Source organism: Podarcis muralis, chromosome 7, assembly GCF_964188315.1.
Source record: "Podarcis muralis chromosome 7, rPodMur119.hap1.1, whole genome shotgun sequence".
NCBI classification, from domain to species: Eukaryota; Metazoa; Chordata; class Lepidosauria; order Squamata; family Lacertidae; genus Podarcis; species Podarcis muralis.
Window position 1 is genome coordinate 77,037,110 of NC_135661.1, and position 18,335 is coordinate 77,055,444.

Sequence of the window (18,335 nt, forward strand, 5' to 3'; positions counted from 1 at the left end):
CCCGGATCATCTCTGGAACCTTGGCAGCAATTAGTTTTTCAGGGAGTAGCGGCATCGGTTTCCCCTTCTACTCTGCGATCTTATGGAAAAGCCTGGGCTGATTTCTTGGCATTTGCCAGCCTATCAAACAGGGTGGCGTCTGGGGTACCTCCCACCTCATCACAGGTGTTGCAGTACTTGGCGCACTTGTTTCAATTGGGACGCGCAGCCAGGACACTTAGGATGCAAGCGGCTGCCATAGCCTTTTTCTGTAAAACATACTTCGATAAAGACCCTTGTTCAAAGTTTATCGTCCGTAAGGCGCTCGAGGGATGGGGTAGACTGTGCCCCTCCAGGCCGGCAAATCGGCACCCCATCTCCTTTGACTTGCTGAGCAGGTTACGCAAAAAGCTCAGGGTGGTTTGTTGGTCTGGGTATGAGGCTCGCCTGTTCTCGGCCGCCTTTTCCGTCGCATTCTTTGGCGCATTAAGGGTGGGCGAGTTAGTAGTGGAAGACCACAGGGATGGTCGTTCTAGGGGCCTTCTGCTCCAGGACATTCAGCTGTCCCCTGCTGAATTGAGAATCACGATTCGGCATTCTAAGACGGACCAAAGGGGCAGGGGCGCCCTGATTCGACTCCCTGCTACAGGGGAGGCGGGCCCTTGCCCAGTCAGGGATGTCAGCAAATACCTGGAGTTGAGAGCGCAAGGGGATGGCCCGCTGTTTCGTCATGAGAATGGGTTGCCGTTATCCAGACACCAATTTACAGGAGTATTGCGTAAAGCAATTGCGGCCTGTGGTGGCACGGCTAGCAATTTCGCCCCCCATTCCTTCAGAATAGGGGCTGCCACGACGGCGGCTCACTGGGGCTTGTCAGCGGCCAGAATTAAGGATTTGGGCCGTTGGAAATCCAATGCGTTTAGAGGATATGTGCGTTAATGGTGGTGTCTGATGTTATTCTTTTATTCGTTTGTCCCAGGTCCTGACACTGTGCGCATATGGATGGTGGGGCACAGCATCATCCATTGGGCTGGCGTTGCAGCACGACAGTCTGGATTGGGTCCAGGTCTCGGTCTTCCTCCGCACATCCGGTTGTCCTGGCTATGCAGACGGGGAATGCGCTGGGCGGAGTTTCTGCCACGGATTCGGAGCCAGCTGCTGTTGGAAGAGCCGCCAGCTGCTATCGTGGTGCAGCTGGGGGAGAACGACCTGGTGTCAACGGACTGTTTCTCTTTACGTGCTGCAATCCTGGGTGACTTGGAGACACTGCGGGCAATGGTGCCTGCAGCAAAACTGTTTTGGTCCAAGCTTTTGCATCGACGCGCTTGGACGGGTAGTCGCTCCCCTGCGGCCATCGAAAGGGCCAGGAAGCGCATTAATGCTGCGGTTTCCAGAAGGATTGTGGAATTAGGTGGAGAGGTGATTTTTCACCCTGACATCACCTTTCAAGCGGCGGCCCTTTTTAGGGCTGATGGAGTGCACCTGTCGGCTTCTGGGAATGAGGCTTGGATAGGTGCAGTAGTGGCCAAGCTGAGGTCTTGGCTGGGGCTGTGAGTGGTTGGCGGGGAGCTGAGGGCTCCATGGCGGTTAGGCATTGGTTAAATGGTGCTTGGAGGGGTAAGTGCCTACCCCTCCAAATGAGGCGAATGGGAATTCCGTTAAAGGAAATCCAGGGGCTTGACATTCTTTCGTCCTTGTCCCCGGAGTCGGACTTGGGCCGGTCAAGACCCCACCGGAACATGAGGGTGAGAAGTGTTAGTCTGATCGCCCAGCTTCATTCTCACCCAATACTTGTTTCCCGCGCTGGCTTCCGACGGAGTCCGGAAGACCAGCACTGTCCCTGAGGGCAAGGACAGATAGTCTTAACCAATGCCTAAGCAACCACTCACGTTTTGTATTTGAATAAAGTTGTGGCCAAAATTATGCCAAAAACCTTAAACAAAAATTGATGTGTGAAGTGTGAGTTTTTTGGGGGGTGGCTTGTGGGACTCAACACGCAAAGCGTGTTCTCACTAACAGAGAGCACATGTTGCGGTTGGGGGAACAGGCCACTCCACAATGACTTGGCAAATTAAGTCAGCAACCCAAGCATTTAAGGGTTAATTGGGTTGCTGGGGCAAAATTTAAATTGGCAATGGAGGAGGGGTTTGAGGTCATATATATACAGAGGCCAGAGGAGGGATCACCCTCTTGGCCGTTTCGAACTGGATCACCCGCCCTCCCGCCCTTTTATTAGGGTGGTTCTGCTTGCTTGACCTTGCTATTGCCTGTCATGGGGTCGTCCGCCTTTGAGCGGGGGCCTAGTAGGAATTTTGCCATTTGGCTGATTGGCTGGTGCCATTTGGTTTTTGCCTACTACGTAGCAAATCGTCACAACTTGTAAGGTTGGCGGTTAGGCATTGGTTAAATGGTGCTTGGAGGGGTAAGTGCCTACCCCTCCAAATGAGGCGAATGGGAATTCCGTTAAAGGAAATCCAGGGGCTTGACATTCTTTCGTCCTTGTCCCCGGAGTCGGACTTGGGCCGGTCAAGACCCCACCGGAACATGAGGGTGAGAAGTGTTAGTCTGATCGCCCAGCTTCATTCTCACCCAATACTTGTTTCCCGCGCTGGCTTCCGACGGAGTCCGGAAGACCAGCACTGTCCCTGAGGGCAAGGACAGATAGTCTTAACCAATGCCTAAGCAACCACTCACGTTTTGTATTTGAATAAAGTTGTGGCCAAAATTATGCCAAAAACCTTAAACAAAAATTGATGTGTGAAGTGTGAGTTTTTTGGGGGGTGGCTTGTGGGACTCAACACGCAAATGCTTGCTGTAGAGAGTATCCATTTGGATAGCACAGAAAGCAAATAATGCATCTCACATCACACAAAGCAACAAGGCCCTCACTCTAGGCACATGCGTAGACTAAAGCAGCTAATATCCATCTGCCTACTTACCTTTTACAATGTATACATTAAGGGCTGGACATACATCTAGAGGGCAGACAGCTCCCATCTGTCAAGGCACATGATCCAATGCTCAGAAAACTCTCCCACAGTAACACCTCCAAGCTGGAAGGTAGGAGAAGCAGAGCAACCCGACCCCCCCCCCCCCAAAAAGCAGCTTGCAGGTGAGAATGCAACTCCCAGCTGTATTACTCTCTTCTCCAGATTTTACACTGCAGTTTCAGTGAGCAAAAGGTGTTTGCAAAAATGTGTATTTTACATAAAAGAGTTGTACAAAGGACACCGTTTACAGATAAATGCACTGAAAAGCAGGGGGAAGTGTCTATTTTATGGGGAAGTTTAATATTTTAGGTAAGAGGTGTATACAAAATGCATTCCATTTAGAGGCAGATTTTTGTATGTTCTTTCAACAAACAAGCAAAAAAAAGAGGATTGAATTATGAATTAATGCCAGCGAGCCTGAAATTAGACTGCTTCAATCCAGCCCCTTGGCTGACTAAAATTTCATGATCAAGGTGTATTCCCTGCCAGGTATTTCATTTGATGTAATAGAATATTTAGAAGTGAGAAATGAAAAACAAACATTAGGTAGGAGTCAGGCCTTTAGTGTTTCGGTAAATTCCCTCCCCCTGAATAGTGGGCAGGTGCAACACTTCCCCTTTCAACAAGGCTTTTATTTTGAAAACTTTCCCAGCCTGCATCTGCTTTGGAATTGTTTTAAAGAGGTTTTTTTTAATTGTTTTGTCCATTGTACTTTGCCATCCTGGGTTCCTTTGTGAGGAAGGGTAGGATATACATTTAATTTTCAAAAAGTCAAAAATAAATAAACAAGGAGTGGAGTTGTGCTGTGACCTAAGGGATGCATTGCCATAACTGAGACATGGACATATGTGAAGAATATGACAATGAAATTGAAGAATATATATATAGATAGGAGTTGGGGAACCTTTATTCAGGCTGAGGGCCACACTCCCTTCTGACTGACATTCTGGATGCCACATGCATGCCCCACCCCCAACATTTCACTGATTAAAATAGGGACATCCCATTCCCTGATAATAATCATTTTATTATTTATGCCCCAGCCACTCTGTGTGGCTTAAAACATAACAGAACATTAAACATTAAAATAACCTTCCCTATACAGGCATGGCCAAACTTGGCCCTCTAGATGTTTTGGGACTACAACTCCCATCATCCCTAGCTAACAGGACCAGTGGTCAGGGACGATGGGATTTGTAGTCCCAAAACAGCTGGAGGGCCAAGTTTGGCCATGTGTGCTATACAGGGTTGCCTTCATCTCAGGGGTCACATAACTGCTTATCTTCCAACATTTCTCCAATGAAAATAGAGACATCCTAAGGAAAAGTGGGATATTATGAGGTCAAATCATAAACCGGGATGGCTTCTGTAAATCTGGGACTGTCCTTGGAAAATAGGAACACTTGGAGGGTATGCACAGGCCGCTGGGGGACAGAAGCAGAGGCAAAAGCAGATGGAGAAGAGTCATTTCAGGACCAGGCTGCTCACTCCCCGCCCCCCCCTGCTCAGGTGAACTACCAATAAAGGAGACCACACAGTTGAATGGGATTGAATCAGGCCACAGTTTCATTGACTACAGGTGAAGTGGTTTGGCATAGGCATTGGGTAAGTATTCATTTCTGGGCTGCCTACCGGAAATGACATCAGGGCCAACCCAGCAGCAGGGATTCCTGTGACTTACGGTACATCAAATAGGGGTATCCCCTCAGGGAGGCCCAAGCCCCCTGTATGGGCAAATGGACAGAAGTAACTGCATCACGGACCCCTTTAATGGGATACCCTATTTCTGGAGGGGAAGGTGAGGCTAAAACTCCCCCTCCAACGAAGGCCAAGGTTAAAGATAAAGGTAAAGTGTTGCCTACTTGAATGCAGACCTCCAGGAGGGGTTGTACACGCTTCCTCCTCCAGGGTTTGAGGTCAAGGGGCAAGGTATCGTGTGGAGGTTGCATAAATCTATTTATCCCTGCCAGAAACTGGAACATGTGTCTGAATGAAGCCTTAGAGAAGTTAGGTTTCAGAAGAAGTGTGCTGAAGACCGTGTGCTGGACCCCTGACCATTAGGTCCAGTCGTGACCGACTCTGGGGTTGCAGCGCTCATCTCGCTTTATTGGCCGAGGGAGCCGGCGTACAGCTTCCGGGTCATGTGGGCAGCATGACTAAGCCGCTTCTGGCAAACCAGAGCAGCGCACGGAGACGCCATTTACCTTCCCGTCAGAGTGGTACCTATTTATCTACTTGCACTGACTGCTTTCGAACTGCTAGGTTGGCAGGAGCAGGGACCGAGCAACGGGAGCTCACCCTGTCACAGGGATTTGAACTGCCGACCTTCCGATCGGCAAGCCCTAGGCTCTGTGGTTTTACCCACAGCGCCACCTGCGTCCAGCGTGGCCAAGGTTACCCAGTACCTAAACTGCCTAAGCTGTGACAATTGCTATGAGGTAGGCGAAACCTCCAGGCAAAAGCCAATTTGCCTGGTAGGCAAATTCCTGGTAGGCCCCACAAATATGGCTTCCACTGCAGCCATGGCAAGGCCTATTAAAGGGGTAAATGCAAAATTACCAGAGTGGGTGGGTGGGCTGATCTGACAAAGAAGAGCTGGGTGTCAGGGGCAGGTGTGGGCTGTTTTAAATCCCCCAGGAGTGGACCTGAGAGAAGCCTGGTTGTTCCCTCAAGCCTGCCCCAAAGAGCCCAGTCCTCCAGGCCAGCCTGCCATTGGCCAATTCAGCAGGCCGACACAGAACAGGATCAGACCCCATGCACAGCCCTGCATCGTCGGTGGAAGGGGAGGTGCTGGCCTTCCTGCACAGCTTCAGCATGCCTAAAAAGAAGTAAGCGGACTTCTCAGAGTTTAAATACACATTCTAGGCAGGCACCTAGAGAGGATGTGAAACAAGGACAGTGAAAGGTGTGGCCTGTAGGGCATTTCACTTGGAGAGAGTCCAATGGGCCAGATTGAGAAGCCTGTGTCTAGATGCACAAATATAATAAAAAGCAAAATAAGATGTAAGATTTCTTTTGAAATGAAAAGTGTTTTCCATACCACAATGAAGAGTTAATTGAGGGATCAGGATAAGGAAGGCTCGCGGGCCCCTGTCTCAGTTAGCAGACCTGGTGACATCTTATCTTGCATGCCTTAAATTTGTCACTTGTTCTTATCTTACACTCCTACCAGGCACAAGTGAAACTTTCCATTTCTTTCTCTGTCCAAAGTTCTTTGGCATCCCATCTAGTGTGCATCATTGCAAGAAGCAAAAGTATGAGAATTTGTGAGAAGTCAGGTTGCTGATGGCTTGACATGGTTTTCCTTCCCTGGTTCAGTCAGTTGGTGCCTCATTATTTCCTGGATCCATTTCCTTCCTTTCCTCTTGACTCCTCAACACTCTTTATGGGTTACATGGAAGCCATCTACAGTGGGGAGTCTGTTTCTGCAGGCTCCACTGCAGGATGTAGAAACCCAACTCTACCCAAGCACACCCACGTATGCACACTGCTGCTACAGATGTCATACGTCTCAAAGCTAAGCACTGAAAATGCAAGGTACTTCACTTTCAAGAGAATGATGTGCAAGCACTGTCACATAAAATGGAACGCAAAGGAAAACTCCACTTAAGTTACTCTGAAAGAAGATATTGGAACCCTCCTAATCATTTGTCCATGTGCCTGCACAGAAAATAGTCGTTCTAGCTGAAAGGCAACACATGGAGATCTGCACTGATCATTGCAATGCATCCTGAATTAATTTATAATTACAATATTACATATTGCATCACCTAAGAAGGTTGTATAATGCTAGAATTCTATCTTAATTCTCCTCCGAAAACATCAGCATTCCTTGAAAATTATGGATTTCCACAAACAATTTTACTTCTGGTATCTAGTCAATCACATTGCTGGAAATACGTGCCTTGCTCACCCCTCTCACCCTCAAAACAAGAGTAGGTTTATTTATTTTCTTCCTCTTTATTTGTTCTTATTCAAAACATCAGAAATGACAAGAGATCTCTCCAGTGAAAGACGTGATTCGGTCTGAAGGTATTTGCATGGAAATGAGAAGGAGGCTATTCTGCACTGCTGCCAGCACTTCATTACAGGAGAATCTTCATCAACAGGAGGCTGGAGAAAGCGAGGAGGAGAGATGCAGCTGCTCCAGGGGCCTTGTTGCATTCAAAGCTTTTGATTTTTCCACGCTCTGCAACAGTATCCCCTACCTTCATTTTTTCACAATCAGTCTTGTTAAGACATTCTTTAATTATTTTGCTGACAGTGACGCTTGGTGCTGGATATAAAACAAATCAACAAACAAACCAAAGTTGAATGACCAGCAGATTCAGTGTTCAGAGCCATTACGTCCCACATAAATTCACCCACTCAGCAGTGCTGTAAGATGTCCTTTGATCCATGTTTTAAAACAACTTACGCTGACTCTCACTTCCTACACTAATATGCAGAACACAGGGGTATTGGGGGGAAACCAGCCTCATATAACCAACATGCTTAAGTCTAATTAATACATGAAGGGGTTAACGCCATAGAGCAAGCTCTCCTGCCAGGCTTAGCTAGGTCACGCCTCCTCACCTTGGGGGGAAGGTAATCAAGCCTATTGTTCCCTCCCAGTTTACCTGAGAAGCTTAGCATGTAAAGAGAACTGAGCTGGTTAATCCAAGATCAGATCACATGGCTCTAACAAGCCTTTCTTGAATTCCTATACCAATAACTTAGGAACTTTCACCACTGTAATTAAGCTAAATTTTACTGCCTGCATTTCCTCACTGGTGTATGGAGAAGCACATGAACCAAACCTTTGAAAAAAATGTAAGTAACACATTTTAAATGTACCAAATGTGTGATCTTTTTCTATGCTAGAGGAAGATGGTAACCTTGGAATGAACATAGAAGGGCATATTTTAAAGGTCTAACAGCCTATATTTGCTGCATATTTTGTGATTTTAAATCTCTGCTGGGGTTCTCTTACCAGAGAGAACTTCTGCAAACTTGGATATTGGCATTGAGGAATTCTCTTTTTATACCTATGTTTTCCTTGCCACCAATAGATATTTCTGTTTCTGCAATTTAACTTTCAGCTCAAAAACACCACAAAATTCATACCAAGATGTGCATTTTAGGATAAAGCATAAACGAAAATGATGGTGATTTGACTCAGATTCTATGTAACCCAACTTAGAACTCACACATCCAGGAGCTATGGGAGCCCTATTCAAGCATTTGTTATGAATGCATGAAGTCTCAATTGGGGAATCTGAGGGGTGAGCCCTACTCCTACATTGATGCCCGTTCATGTCTTGGAGACACCTGAGAAGTTGTGCTGAAGTGTTAGGCTGAGCACAATGCTCCTTCCGATGTTCAGTTTGAATGCCTGTAGGGGGCTCGAATATCCCTCCAATAATAATAATAATAATAATAATAATAATAATAATAATAATAATAATAAATAATTTTTTATTTATACCCCACCCTTCCCAGTCTAAAAACCGGGCTCAGGGCGGCTAACAGCAAATATAAAACACTGATTAAAATATGACTTTAAAACAGCATAAAATGCAACATAAATGCAGGATCAATGTCAATAAAATTCAGGGGTCATTTTAGGGCAGCGGGGGGGGGGGACCCCAGTCAGTAGACATCAAATGATCACCAGGGCTAACTGGCCAAGTTGGTCCTACTAGGGCTAGCAGGAGACCAGGGAAGTGTTTAAATGTGGGGTCCCAGAAGGGTTTCTTCATAAAAAAGGAAAGGGAAAAGGGAATAGAGGATCAGGCTAATTCAAATTGAAGGCCAGGCAGAATAGCTCTGTCTTACAGGCCCTGCGGAAGGAAATCAAGTCCTGCAGGGCCCTAGTCTCATGGGCCCTAGACAGAGCATTCCACCAGGTTGGAGCCATCACTGAAAAAGCCCTGGCCCTGGTGGAGGATAGTTGGACACATTCACAAAGAGGGACCTCATCTCATCAGTCAGGCCCACGCTTTGAAATCTTTTGGTCAAAGGGTCTCTGGTTGCGGGGCTGGGAAAGAGAGTTGGCTGAGACCTTGAGCAGCTTCTGTTAGTTGGAGACAGCTTTGGACTATTCAACAGAACGAGAGTTTCATTTGTTTATATGATTTGTGCAACCCCATTCATTCATCCTTTTCACTCACGTGAGGGTTCATACTGAACAACGGCACAGGTATCTACCGGTACTTTAGGATCACAAGCCACAATATCACTGGAACAGGTTTCTCCGACGGCTGTGCAAATCTCACACTGCAAAGAGGCACCTGGAGTAGGAAAGAGATGCAGATGTTTATTTGCCTGAAGAAATGGGTAAATCCCACCAGAGTGGATAATGAGATTACCTTGGAACATAAACTGAGTTGGGTCTCCCATGGGCGATGGAACCAGCATTCAATGGCTCCCCCCCAATATATATATATATGAATGGAGCAAGAGGTCAGGAAGAACTCCCTCACCTTAGATGGCCTCTGAGTCCTTCCAGTTCAATACCTGCCTTTGTCAAACCAAGCAATCCTTGCTTGAAGGAATTATACTTGGTTTTTTCCTCATGCAAAGTGAAAGGATTCCAGCTATGAACTCGTTCCACCTTGTTAATGCCTTCAGGACAATTCCCCTCTGGGGTGTGGAAAGAAAATCAACTACTAAGTCCTCACCTGTAGCAAGAAGCAGAGAGAAGAAGAGGAGTCCCAGGAGAGCTTGCATGGTGAAGGAAGTGCAATGTTGAAGACTCAGGCGATGAAACTGATTTTCTGGGCTCAAGGATCTGCAGAAACATTCAGAGAATCAGCAAGGAAGCACTTTCAAAATCAGAACTCACTGGAGTTTCTAAAATGCCAGTTCATCACTGAGGTGGCGGAGTGATGGTTTTGCTGACGTTTCCCATTTCCTCATCTTCTAGCTGTAAAGTATCCACATGGTACGGGCAGCAGTGCTTGTCATTTCCTAGTACAACTAAGGCACTCACAGAAATAAAAAACCAGTGGTCACTGGTGAGGTGAAAGGCAGGGAAACTAGCAATAGGTGGGGTCTGAGCCAAAGACAGGAAGACCCGCCTCCTGACTGGTTCTGAATAATAAGGCATGGACTCTGGAAGTGAGCTAGAGTTCCTCTCTGACATGAGAATTTATTAAATGTTTTAAAAATTAATTTATTAAATGTGTATACCACCCTTCCCCCAAAGACCTCAGGGCGCCCCATAGATAAAAATACAAAATACAAAATAAAGGGAAGAATGAAAACAAAACAAACCTATAACCCTCCTCTCACAAACACATTTAAAAGGACACAGAATGTTAATCAGACCAAAAACCTGGCAATGTTTTTGCCTGGAGAGCATTCCACAGATGGGGAGGTAAAGGTAAAGGGACCCCTGACCATTAGGTCCAGTCGTGACCGACTCTGGGGTTGCGGCACTCACCTCACTTTATTGGCCGAGGGAGCTGGCGTACAGCTTCCGGGTCATGTGGCCAGCATGACTAAGCCGCTTCTGGCTAACCAGAGCAGCGCATGGAAATGCCGTTTACCTTCCCGCCGGAGCGGTACCTATTTATCTACTTGCACTTTGAGGTGCTTTCGAACTGCTAGGTTGGCAGGAGCAGGGACCGAGCAACGGGAGCTCATCCCGTTGCGGGGATTCGAACTGCGACCTTCTGATCGGCAAGTCCTAGGCTCTGTGGTTTAACCCACAGCACCACCCGCGTCCCTCCACAGATGGGGAACCACTGCATAAAAGGAATGTTTTTGTGCAGCCGCCCTACAGACCTCTTGTGGAGGAGGCACATGAAGAAAAGGGTCACCCATGATTCATATGGGGAGAGGCGGTCCTTGAAGCATTTTGAATTGGGTTGGGAAACTAATTGGTGGTCAGTACAGTTGGGCCAGGATTGGTGTGATATGCTCAAACTGTCTTGCCTCAGTGAGCAACCTGGTGGCCAAAATCTGCACCGGCCAGAATTTCCAAACCACCTTCAGAGGCAGCCCCACACCTAACACATTGCAGCCATCTAACGTAGAGGCTACCAGAGCTGAGACAACAGAAATTACACTATCCCTGTCCAGATATAGGCACAGCTGGGTCACCAGCCGAAACTGATGGAAGGCACTTTGCACCACTTAGGCTACTTGAGCCTCAAACCAACAGCAATGGATCCAGAAGGCTCCCACAAGCTACATACTCACTCCTTCCAAAGGACGGCAACCCCATCAAGAATAGGCAACCTCCCAGCCATCCAGGCTGGGGAACTGCCCACTAACAGTAGCTCGGTCTTATCTGGATTGAGCTTCAGTTTGTTGGCTTTCATCCAGTCTATTACCAAGGTGAGACACAAGTCCAGCACATCCACTGCCGCACCCGTTGATGTACAGAAGATGCACAGCTGTGTGTTATCAGCATATTGTTGACAATGTACTCTGGATAGCCCCACGCAGTGGTTTCATGTAGATGTTAAACAGCATAGGTGATAAAATTGAACCCTGAGGAACCCCACAGTGAAGGCTCCATGGGGCAGAAGAACACTCTCCAAGCATCACCCTCTAGAAACGACCATCCAAGTAGGACAAGAACCCACCCCTAACTTGGTTGATGGTACAGAAAGCCATGGAAAGGTCGAGGAGAATTAACAAGGACCCTCCATGTGTGTGCCCCAAATGGGCCAAAACCTTGATTAAAATGGATCTAGAAAATTAGTATTCTCCAAGAGTGCCTGGATCTGGTTCACAACCATTCACCACTTGGGAGTCATTCTGGACTCACAGTTGTCCATGGAGGCACAGGTCAATTCTGTGTCCTGGGCAGCTGTCTACCAGCTCTACCTGGTACGCAGGCTAAGACCCTACCTGCCCACAGACTGATTCACCAGAGTGGTGCATGCTCTGGTTATCTCCTGCTTGGACTACTCCAATGCGCTCTACGTGGGGCTACCTTTGAAGGTGACCTGGAAACTGCAATTAACCCAGAATGCGGCAGCTAGACTGGTGACTGGGAGTGGCCGCCGAGACCATATAACACCGGTCCTGAGAGATCTGCATTGGCTCCCAGTACGTTTCCGAGCACAATTCAAAGTGTTGGTGCTGACCTTTAAAACCCTAAACGGCCTCGGCCCAGTATACCTGAAGGAGCGTCTCCACCCCCATCATTCAGCCCGGACACTGAGGTCCAGCTCCGAGGGCCTTCTGGTTCCCTCATTGTGAGAAGTGAGGTTACAGGGAACCAGACAGAGGGCCTTCTCGGTAGCGGTGCCCGCCCTGTGGAACACCCTCCCTTCAGAAGTGAAGAAAATAAGCAGCTATCCTAACTTTAAAAGACATATGAAGTCAGCCCTGTTTAGGGAAGTTTTTAATATTTAGCGCTGTATTGTTGTTAGCACTCGATTGGGAGCCACCCAGAGTGGCTGGGGAAACTCAGCCAGATGGGCGGAGTATTAATAATAAATTATTATTATTATTATTATTATTATTATTATTATTATTATTATTATTACTACTACTACTCAGTAAGCTAGCCCAAGAAGGGAGATTAGCAAATGGCTGGTAGTTACTTAGATTTTCTGAGTCCAGGGACGGTTCCTTAAGGAGTGGTTTTGCTACAGTCTCCTTCATATTCAGGAAGCAACACAATCTCTTTGTTTTAACACTGGAGAAAATCATTTCAAACTGCTCTATCAATGGTACACGTGTAAAATTTACACACTGTGATTATTTAAGTGTTGAATAGGTGGATCTCTGAAGGTGGACGTGAAAGATATTTCCTGTATTTGTCCAATGATTAAAGTTTTTAGGGGAGAGGTAGTCGAGATAATATTAATAAGAACTTGCACATTGCCATTGGGCTCCGGTAATTTTATTAGGGTATTTTGACCCACAAATAAAGAGTAAATGCAGAATCTAAGAGTAGCTTCTGGCATGCTCTTTGCAAAAATAATAATAAAAAATGGAAAAAAACAGTGAAAGGAAATAAAAAATTAAAGGTATCAATAATGGATAAAGTTGCAGAACTGATTATTGTTGTAGAAAGTAGACAATAAAGATGGGTTTTTAAAGGGATAAATGGAATCCACTTACTGCATTTGCAGAATATAAATGTAACTTAAATATGGACAAATATAATGGTTTTTCTATGTTGTACAATATTAAACAAATTATTATAATATATCAATTATATGTAGGTCTATTTCTCTTTTCTGTAATGATTGCATATATATATATATAGAGAGAGAGAGAGAGGGAGAGAGAGTCATATAAAAGGGATGGTTGAACTTACCACAGTTTTTCAGGGAGTGCAGGTAGGGTGTTTCTCAGTGCAAGGTAGACAGGACGTCTTTCTCCAACAGCCCAACATCAGGTACGGAACCCAGATGCCAACCTTTATAAAGTGAGTCATTGTGTGGTTGGTGATTCTTTCAGTGTCTTCCTATTAGCTATTCCCACACCTATTGTTAATCATTACACAGTTTAGTTTCCATGAAACTGGATCAAATCTTGCATGCACACATGCATGCAATAGGAGTAATCTATAAATAGGGCCCTGGCTGCACACACACAGAGGAACGCAACCCTTCTCCGCAGCTGACCTGATAACCGGGGGAGGGGTCTCTTCTAGCCCCCCATCAGGCCACTGGCATTTCTATGATTATGCATGTTAAAATGTTACTTTGCTTCCACGGGATGTGGTGATGGCATTATAAGAGAATAAAGCAGATGTGTGGAGGATAGGGCTTTCAATGGTTACTTGTCACGACTGCGGTGGATTCCTTCCAGAATCAGAGGCAAGATCAAAGGAAGAACCACAACCAATTGCCCTCCCTGTGGGCTTCCCAACAACATCTGCAAGCCTTCTCTAGAGGCTTACAAGTGAATCTCTGTCAGGAGCAACAGCCTGGGTGTAAGTTAGATGGTCAATGAATCTTTCAACGAGTGTTTTACGTTGAGATCTTTCCCAGCTTGCATCTGTATTGGAATAGGTTTTTTTACGATGCTTTGAAGATTGTGTTCTTCTTGTCGTTTTACAGTATCACTTCGCCCTAATGTCGCTGGGCAAGTTACAACAATTTAATCACAACATGAATATTAAACCACAATGTTACATAAGATCAGGGCTGGATTTAGGTTTGATGAGGCCCTAAGCTACTGAAGGTAATGGGGCCCTTTATATGTCCTGTTGTCCATTGTCAACAACAAATTGTTGCTGTTTTTGTGTTGAATATATGCTATATGGTAATTTATGGACCTAATAGGTATCTAAAGGCATTTGCACATAACAAAACATGTATTTTATCAAAGTAATTGTTGAACTGAAATACAATTTTGGAAATGTACATCCAGTTTTTTTCTTTAATTTTTTTTGGGGGGGCAAGAGAGTGGGGCCCTAAGCTATAGCTTGTTTAGCTTATACGTAAATCCAGCATTGCATAAGATTAAAACCGGGTGTGTTTGGTTTTTTTAAAAAAAATAAAAGTACAGAAATAAGGCGGGTCCTTTGTGGGGAGGGAGTTCCACAGTTTAGGGCTGCTACAAAGAATGTACTCTCCCTGACCACCACTCCCTCAAATTTCTGAGGGTAGTGGGACACCCAAAAGGACACCCTCTGCCAGTCTTAGCACCCAAGGGGGTCTGTCAGGAAAGAGGCAGCTGGGGCCCTGAGCCATTTGAGGGTTTAAACATTAACATGAGCACCTTGAACTGGATCCAGAACAGTGTGGAAACCAGGGTGGGGCTTTGCAACAGTTGTGACCTCTGATAACTATTGGATGATAAGAGGAAAGTATTATTGAAAATATATAAATTACTATTGAAATGACACACTAAGACTGAGGAGGTGAAAGGGCTGATGATACAATGGGTTAAAGATTTTGGATATAATGTTCAGTTAGAATCTTGGGAAAGGTTGTGGAAGGAAGGCATTAATTTTACTGCATGCAGTGCACTTAAAGAAAATGTTACGAAAATGATGTATAGATGGTATTTAACACCAGCTAAACTTGCTAAACACCAGCTAAACTCTTGAGAGTCCCATGGACTGGAAGAAGATCAAACCTATCCATTCTGAAGGAAATCAGCCCTGAGTGCTCACTGGAAGGACAGATCCTGAAGCTGAGGCTCCAATATTTTGGCCACCTCATGAGAAGAGAAGACTCCCTGGAAAAGACCCTGGTGTTGGGAAAGATTGAGGACACAAGGAGAAGGGGACGACAGAGGACGAGATGGTTGGGCAGTGTTCTTGAAGCTACTAACATGAGTTTGACCAAACTGTGGGAGGCAGTGGAAGACAGGAGTGCCTGGCTTGCTCTGGTCCATGGGGTCATGAAGAGTCAGACACGACTAAACAACTAAACAACAACAAAGCTTGCTAAAATGTACAAGACAAGAACCAATGAGTGTTGGAAATGTAAAGAAAGGGAAAGTAACTTTTACCACTTGTGGTGGACTTGCAAAGAGGCAAAGGCTTTCTGGGAAATGGTATATAATGAGTTAAAGAAAGTGTTTAAAAATACTTTTGTTAAAAAATCAGAAGGCTTCCTATTGGGTATAGTGGGTGAAGAGATACCAAGGGAAGATAAAAGACTGTTTATGTTTGCAACAATTGTGGCAAGAATTCTTTTAACCCAAAAATGGAAACAACAAGAAGTACCAATGAAAGAAGAGTGGCAGATAGAGAGGATGGACTTTGCAGAACTGGCGAAGCTGGCAGGAAAAATCCAAAACCAGCACAATCAAGTATTCAAAAAAGACTGGAGTAAATTCATAGGATATCTGAAAGATTATTGCAAGCAATTAACATCACTAGCAGGGTTGTCTGAGGCAGGAGGGAAGGAAGTCGACAGGCTCTAAGAGCCAAGGTGGTATAATAGATAAAGATGATGTGAATGTATAATAGTAAATGAAAAATAATTTTTTTAATATATATATATATGTATGTATGTATAAAGTTGTGACATCTGATAAAATCAACAACTGAATAGCACTGACAAAGTTAACTTTGAATGAAAATCTTTGTCTCTATCCAGACCCAAATGCACTTCCTGATTTAATTGTAACTGCAGTTTCGTGCCAAATCTTCCCTTTGAAAGCCCTTTATTCAAGATGCCCACCTTTAGATCTTTAGCGGTGCCCTGGCATCTCCAGGTAAAGCTGGGAGAAAACTTACCCTGAAACCCTGGAGAACCTGGGGCTGATGGAAGTTGAAGTCCAAGAACACCAAGAGGACTACAGTGGGGTTTTTTTCTCAGTCCAGGCACAGGCAACGCTAAGCTAGATGAGCCAATGGGTGGGGCTAATGTGCACATGGGTTGTATGGAAACACGTGTATATTGATAGCAGTAAGCTCTTTTAATCCGTCTGCAGGTATATTGCTAATGCTTTCATAACCCGCAGCAATGTTTCTGCAGTACTACCTTGATGAGCAAGCAAATAGGGTTTACACTCTCAAGAAGGCAGATCCCACTGGCCAGCCAACGTGTTCAGCCCATCCTGCCCACTTTTCTCCAGATGACAAATATTCCCGACACAGGATCACCATCAAGAAGCGCTTTGGAGTCTTGATGACCCAGCAGCCTCGGCCGGTTGTGTAGCCAGCCGTTCTGTGAGGGACCTCTGCAGCCCATGGAGATGAGACAAGCTTCTAGCTCCAAAGCAGCCTCGAAGATGTTGGCATAGAAAACAAAACCACAGTTTTCATGTCACTCTATTTTATCAAAGCAACTAGAAAAAAGTATTATGATGGGAAGATCTCACACAGGTGAAAGGAAGCAGTGGGGAGGAGGGGAGGGTTAGGTTGAATTTGGGAAATAAAATAATATATGGGACAGCAAAGGATATAATAGATTCTTATAGAATAGTAATATATTGTAACCAGAATAGAAGTTTAAAAGGGGAAGTAAATGTACTTTTAGTATTTTCATTATTGTAATAGTTATTATTATTTTTTATCGGTAGAAGGCAATTTAGGCTTCGTCGTTTTGCTGCCTGTATAATTTTTTTTTTTAAAGCCAATAAAAAGAAAAGAAAAGCACGAGATCTGCATTTCTTCATTCCACTTTATCACTAGGACTTCTAGAGAGCCGCTAATGATGTGCGAGGAAACTCCTGCAATCTTCAAATGAGCTTGAATTCCTTCAGTTGCAACTGCTTGCCCCCTTGATTCTGGAGCCAATGGGTGTGGCCAGCAGCGTAGCTAGCTCCTCAGGTGCCTGGGGCAAGCCACCCATGGGGCTGGGCAAGCCAGGGCAGGTTGCGCTGCATGGAGCCAGAGACTGCATGGAGTCTGCTCTGCTGCCGCCTCCTCCTCAGCTGCAGGCACCACACTACCTGAAAAGAAGTGAGCCCCACACTGCCTTTTCAGGTGGTCGGTGCCTGCAGGCACCAGAGCTACCACGTCACTCCCATGAGAGACATGTGGCTCAGGCGCACTGTAAGTGGCCACCCAGTGCACCCCACCCCCTAGCTACACTAGTGGATCTAGCTCAGTAAGAGGCAGTTAATTTCCTTTGCACCTATAAAACATGGTCATCCATGAAGGTAGGGCAGGGAATCAAAGTTCTACACAGTGTTTCTCAAGCTTGTGTCCCCAGTTGTTCTTAGTCTACAACTCCCATCATCCCTGGCTAGCAAGAATAGTGGTCAGGGATGATGGAAGTTGTAGTCCAGCAACAACTGGGGACCCAAGCTTGAAAAATACTGCTCTACTCAGGCTTCCAGCTAGTTGCCACAGAAGATGGCTGAAATTCCATCGTCTCCGTTTCGCACAGGCAATTGGAGGCTGAGATGGGAGTAATCAGCCTCCCAAATTCCTCCAGGGCCGGAGGAAACAGTCTCATCTGCAGTCGCCCAACACCTGGCCCAAATCCGGAGGGAATAAGGGGCTGGAGGGTGCTGGATGGAAAGCCCCAGTACGATTCTGGCACTCTCCGAAGCTGTCTCCGCGAGCAACAAGTCTCTATTTCTTAAGATGAAAAATTGGATTTAAATAATGGACATGCTTTGAGCGAAGAGGGAGGATTTTTTCCTGCTAATTAATTCAGCCTCTGAAGACTTAGAAGACTTGATTGGAAAAGGGACTATCATCTGAGATGCCAGTTTGACGGAACGGAAAGGTTGGGAGTGAACCTTTGTTTACTTTCCTTCGATATTTGCCTATGTGATTACATTTGGTAATCCCCTTTGGAAGGAATGACTGCCGGACTTATGAAATCAAGTGAGAATAAAAATTTTACATTTGTTGATATAATAAGGTTTTAATAACTCTAATAATTACTAACTGTGTGGAAATGACGGGGGGGGGGGGAGAGAAAATCAAGGCTTTCGGCTCTTGGTTTCCTGGAAGGAGATCAAAAGACTCCCCTGGAGTAGAAGAGACATCTCATT

At 45.6% G+C, this 18,335-nt stretch overlaps 1 protein-coding gene, 1 long non-coding RNA gene and 1 pseudogene across 2 annotated transcripts; 2 read left to right on the forward strand and 1 right to left on the reverse strand.

Annotated features, from left to right (window-relative positions):
- Positions 1 to 921: 921 nt before the first annotated feature.
- On the forward strand, positions 922 to 2,778 carry LOC144328579 (uncharacterized). The gene has a single exon (XM_077932591.1). It carries the CDS (start codon positions 931 to 933, stop codon positions 1,531 to 1,533), a length of 603 nt encoding a protein of 200 aa, XP_077788717.1. The 5' UTR covers positions 922 to 930; the 3' UTR covers positions 1,534 to 2,778.
- A 4,131-nt stretch (positions 2,779 to 6,909) lies between these two features.
- On the reverse strand, positions 6,910 to 13,391 carry LOC144328584 (uncharacterized). The gene is made up of 4 exons (XR_013393809.1): positions 13,237 to 13,391; positions 9,632 to 9,741; positions 9,122 to 9,241; positions 6,910 to 7,245 (listed from the first exon to the last, which is right to left on the reverse strand). It is a non-coding gene; the product is annotated as an uncharacterized LOC144328584 (long non-coding RNA).
- Positions 13,392 to 16,299: 2,908 nt separating this feature from the next.
- On the forward strand, positions 16,300 to 16,543 carry LOC114603461 (H/ACA ribonucleoprotein complex subunit 3 pseudogene; annotated as a pseudogene).
- Positions 16,544 to 18,335: the final 1,792 nt, after the last annotated feature.

Excerpts from the sequence above, each read along its gene's own strand:
- LOC144328579 (XM_077932591.1), top strand. The coding sequence starts at position 931 with ATGTTATTCTTTTATTCGTTTGTCCCAGGTCCTGACACTGTGCGCATA.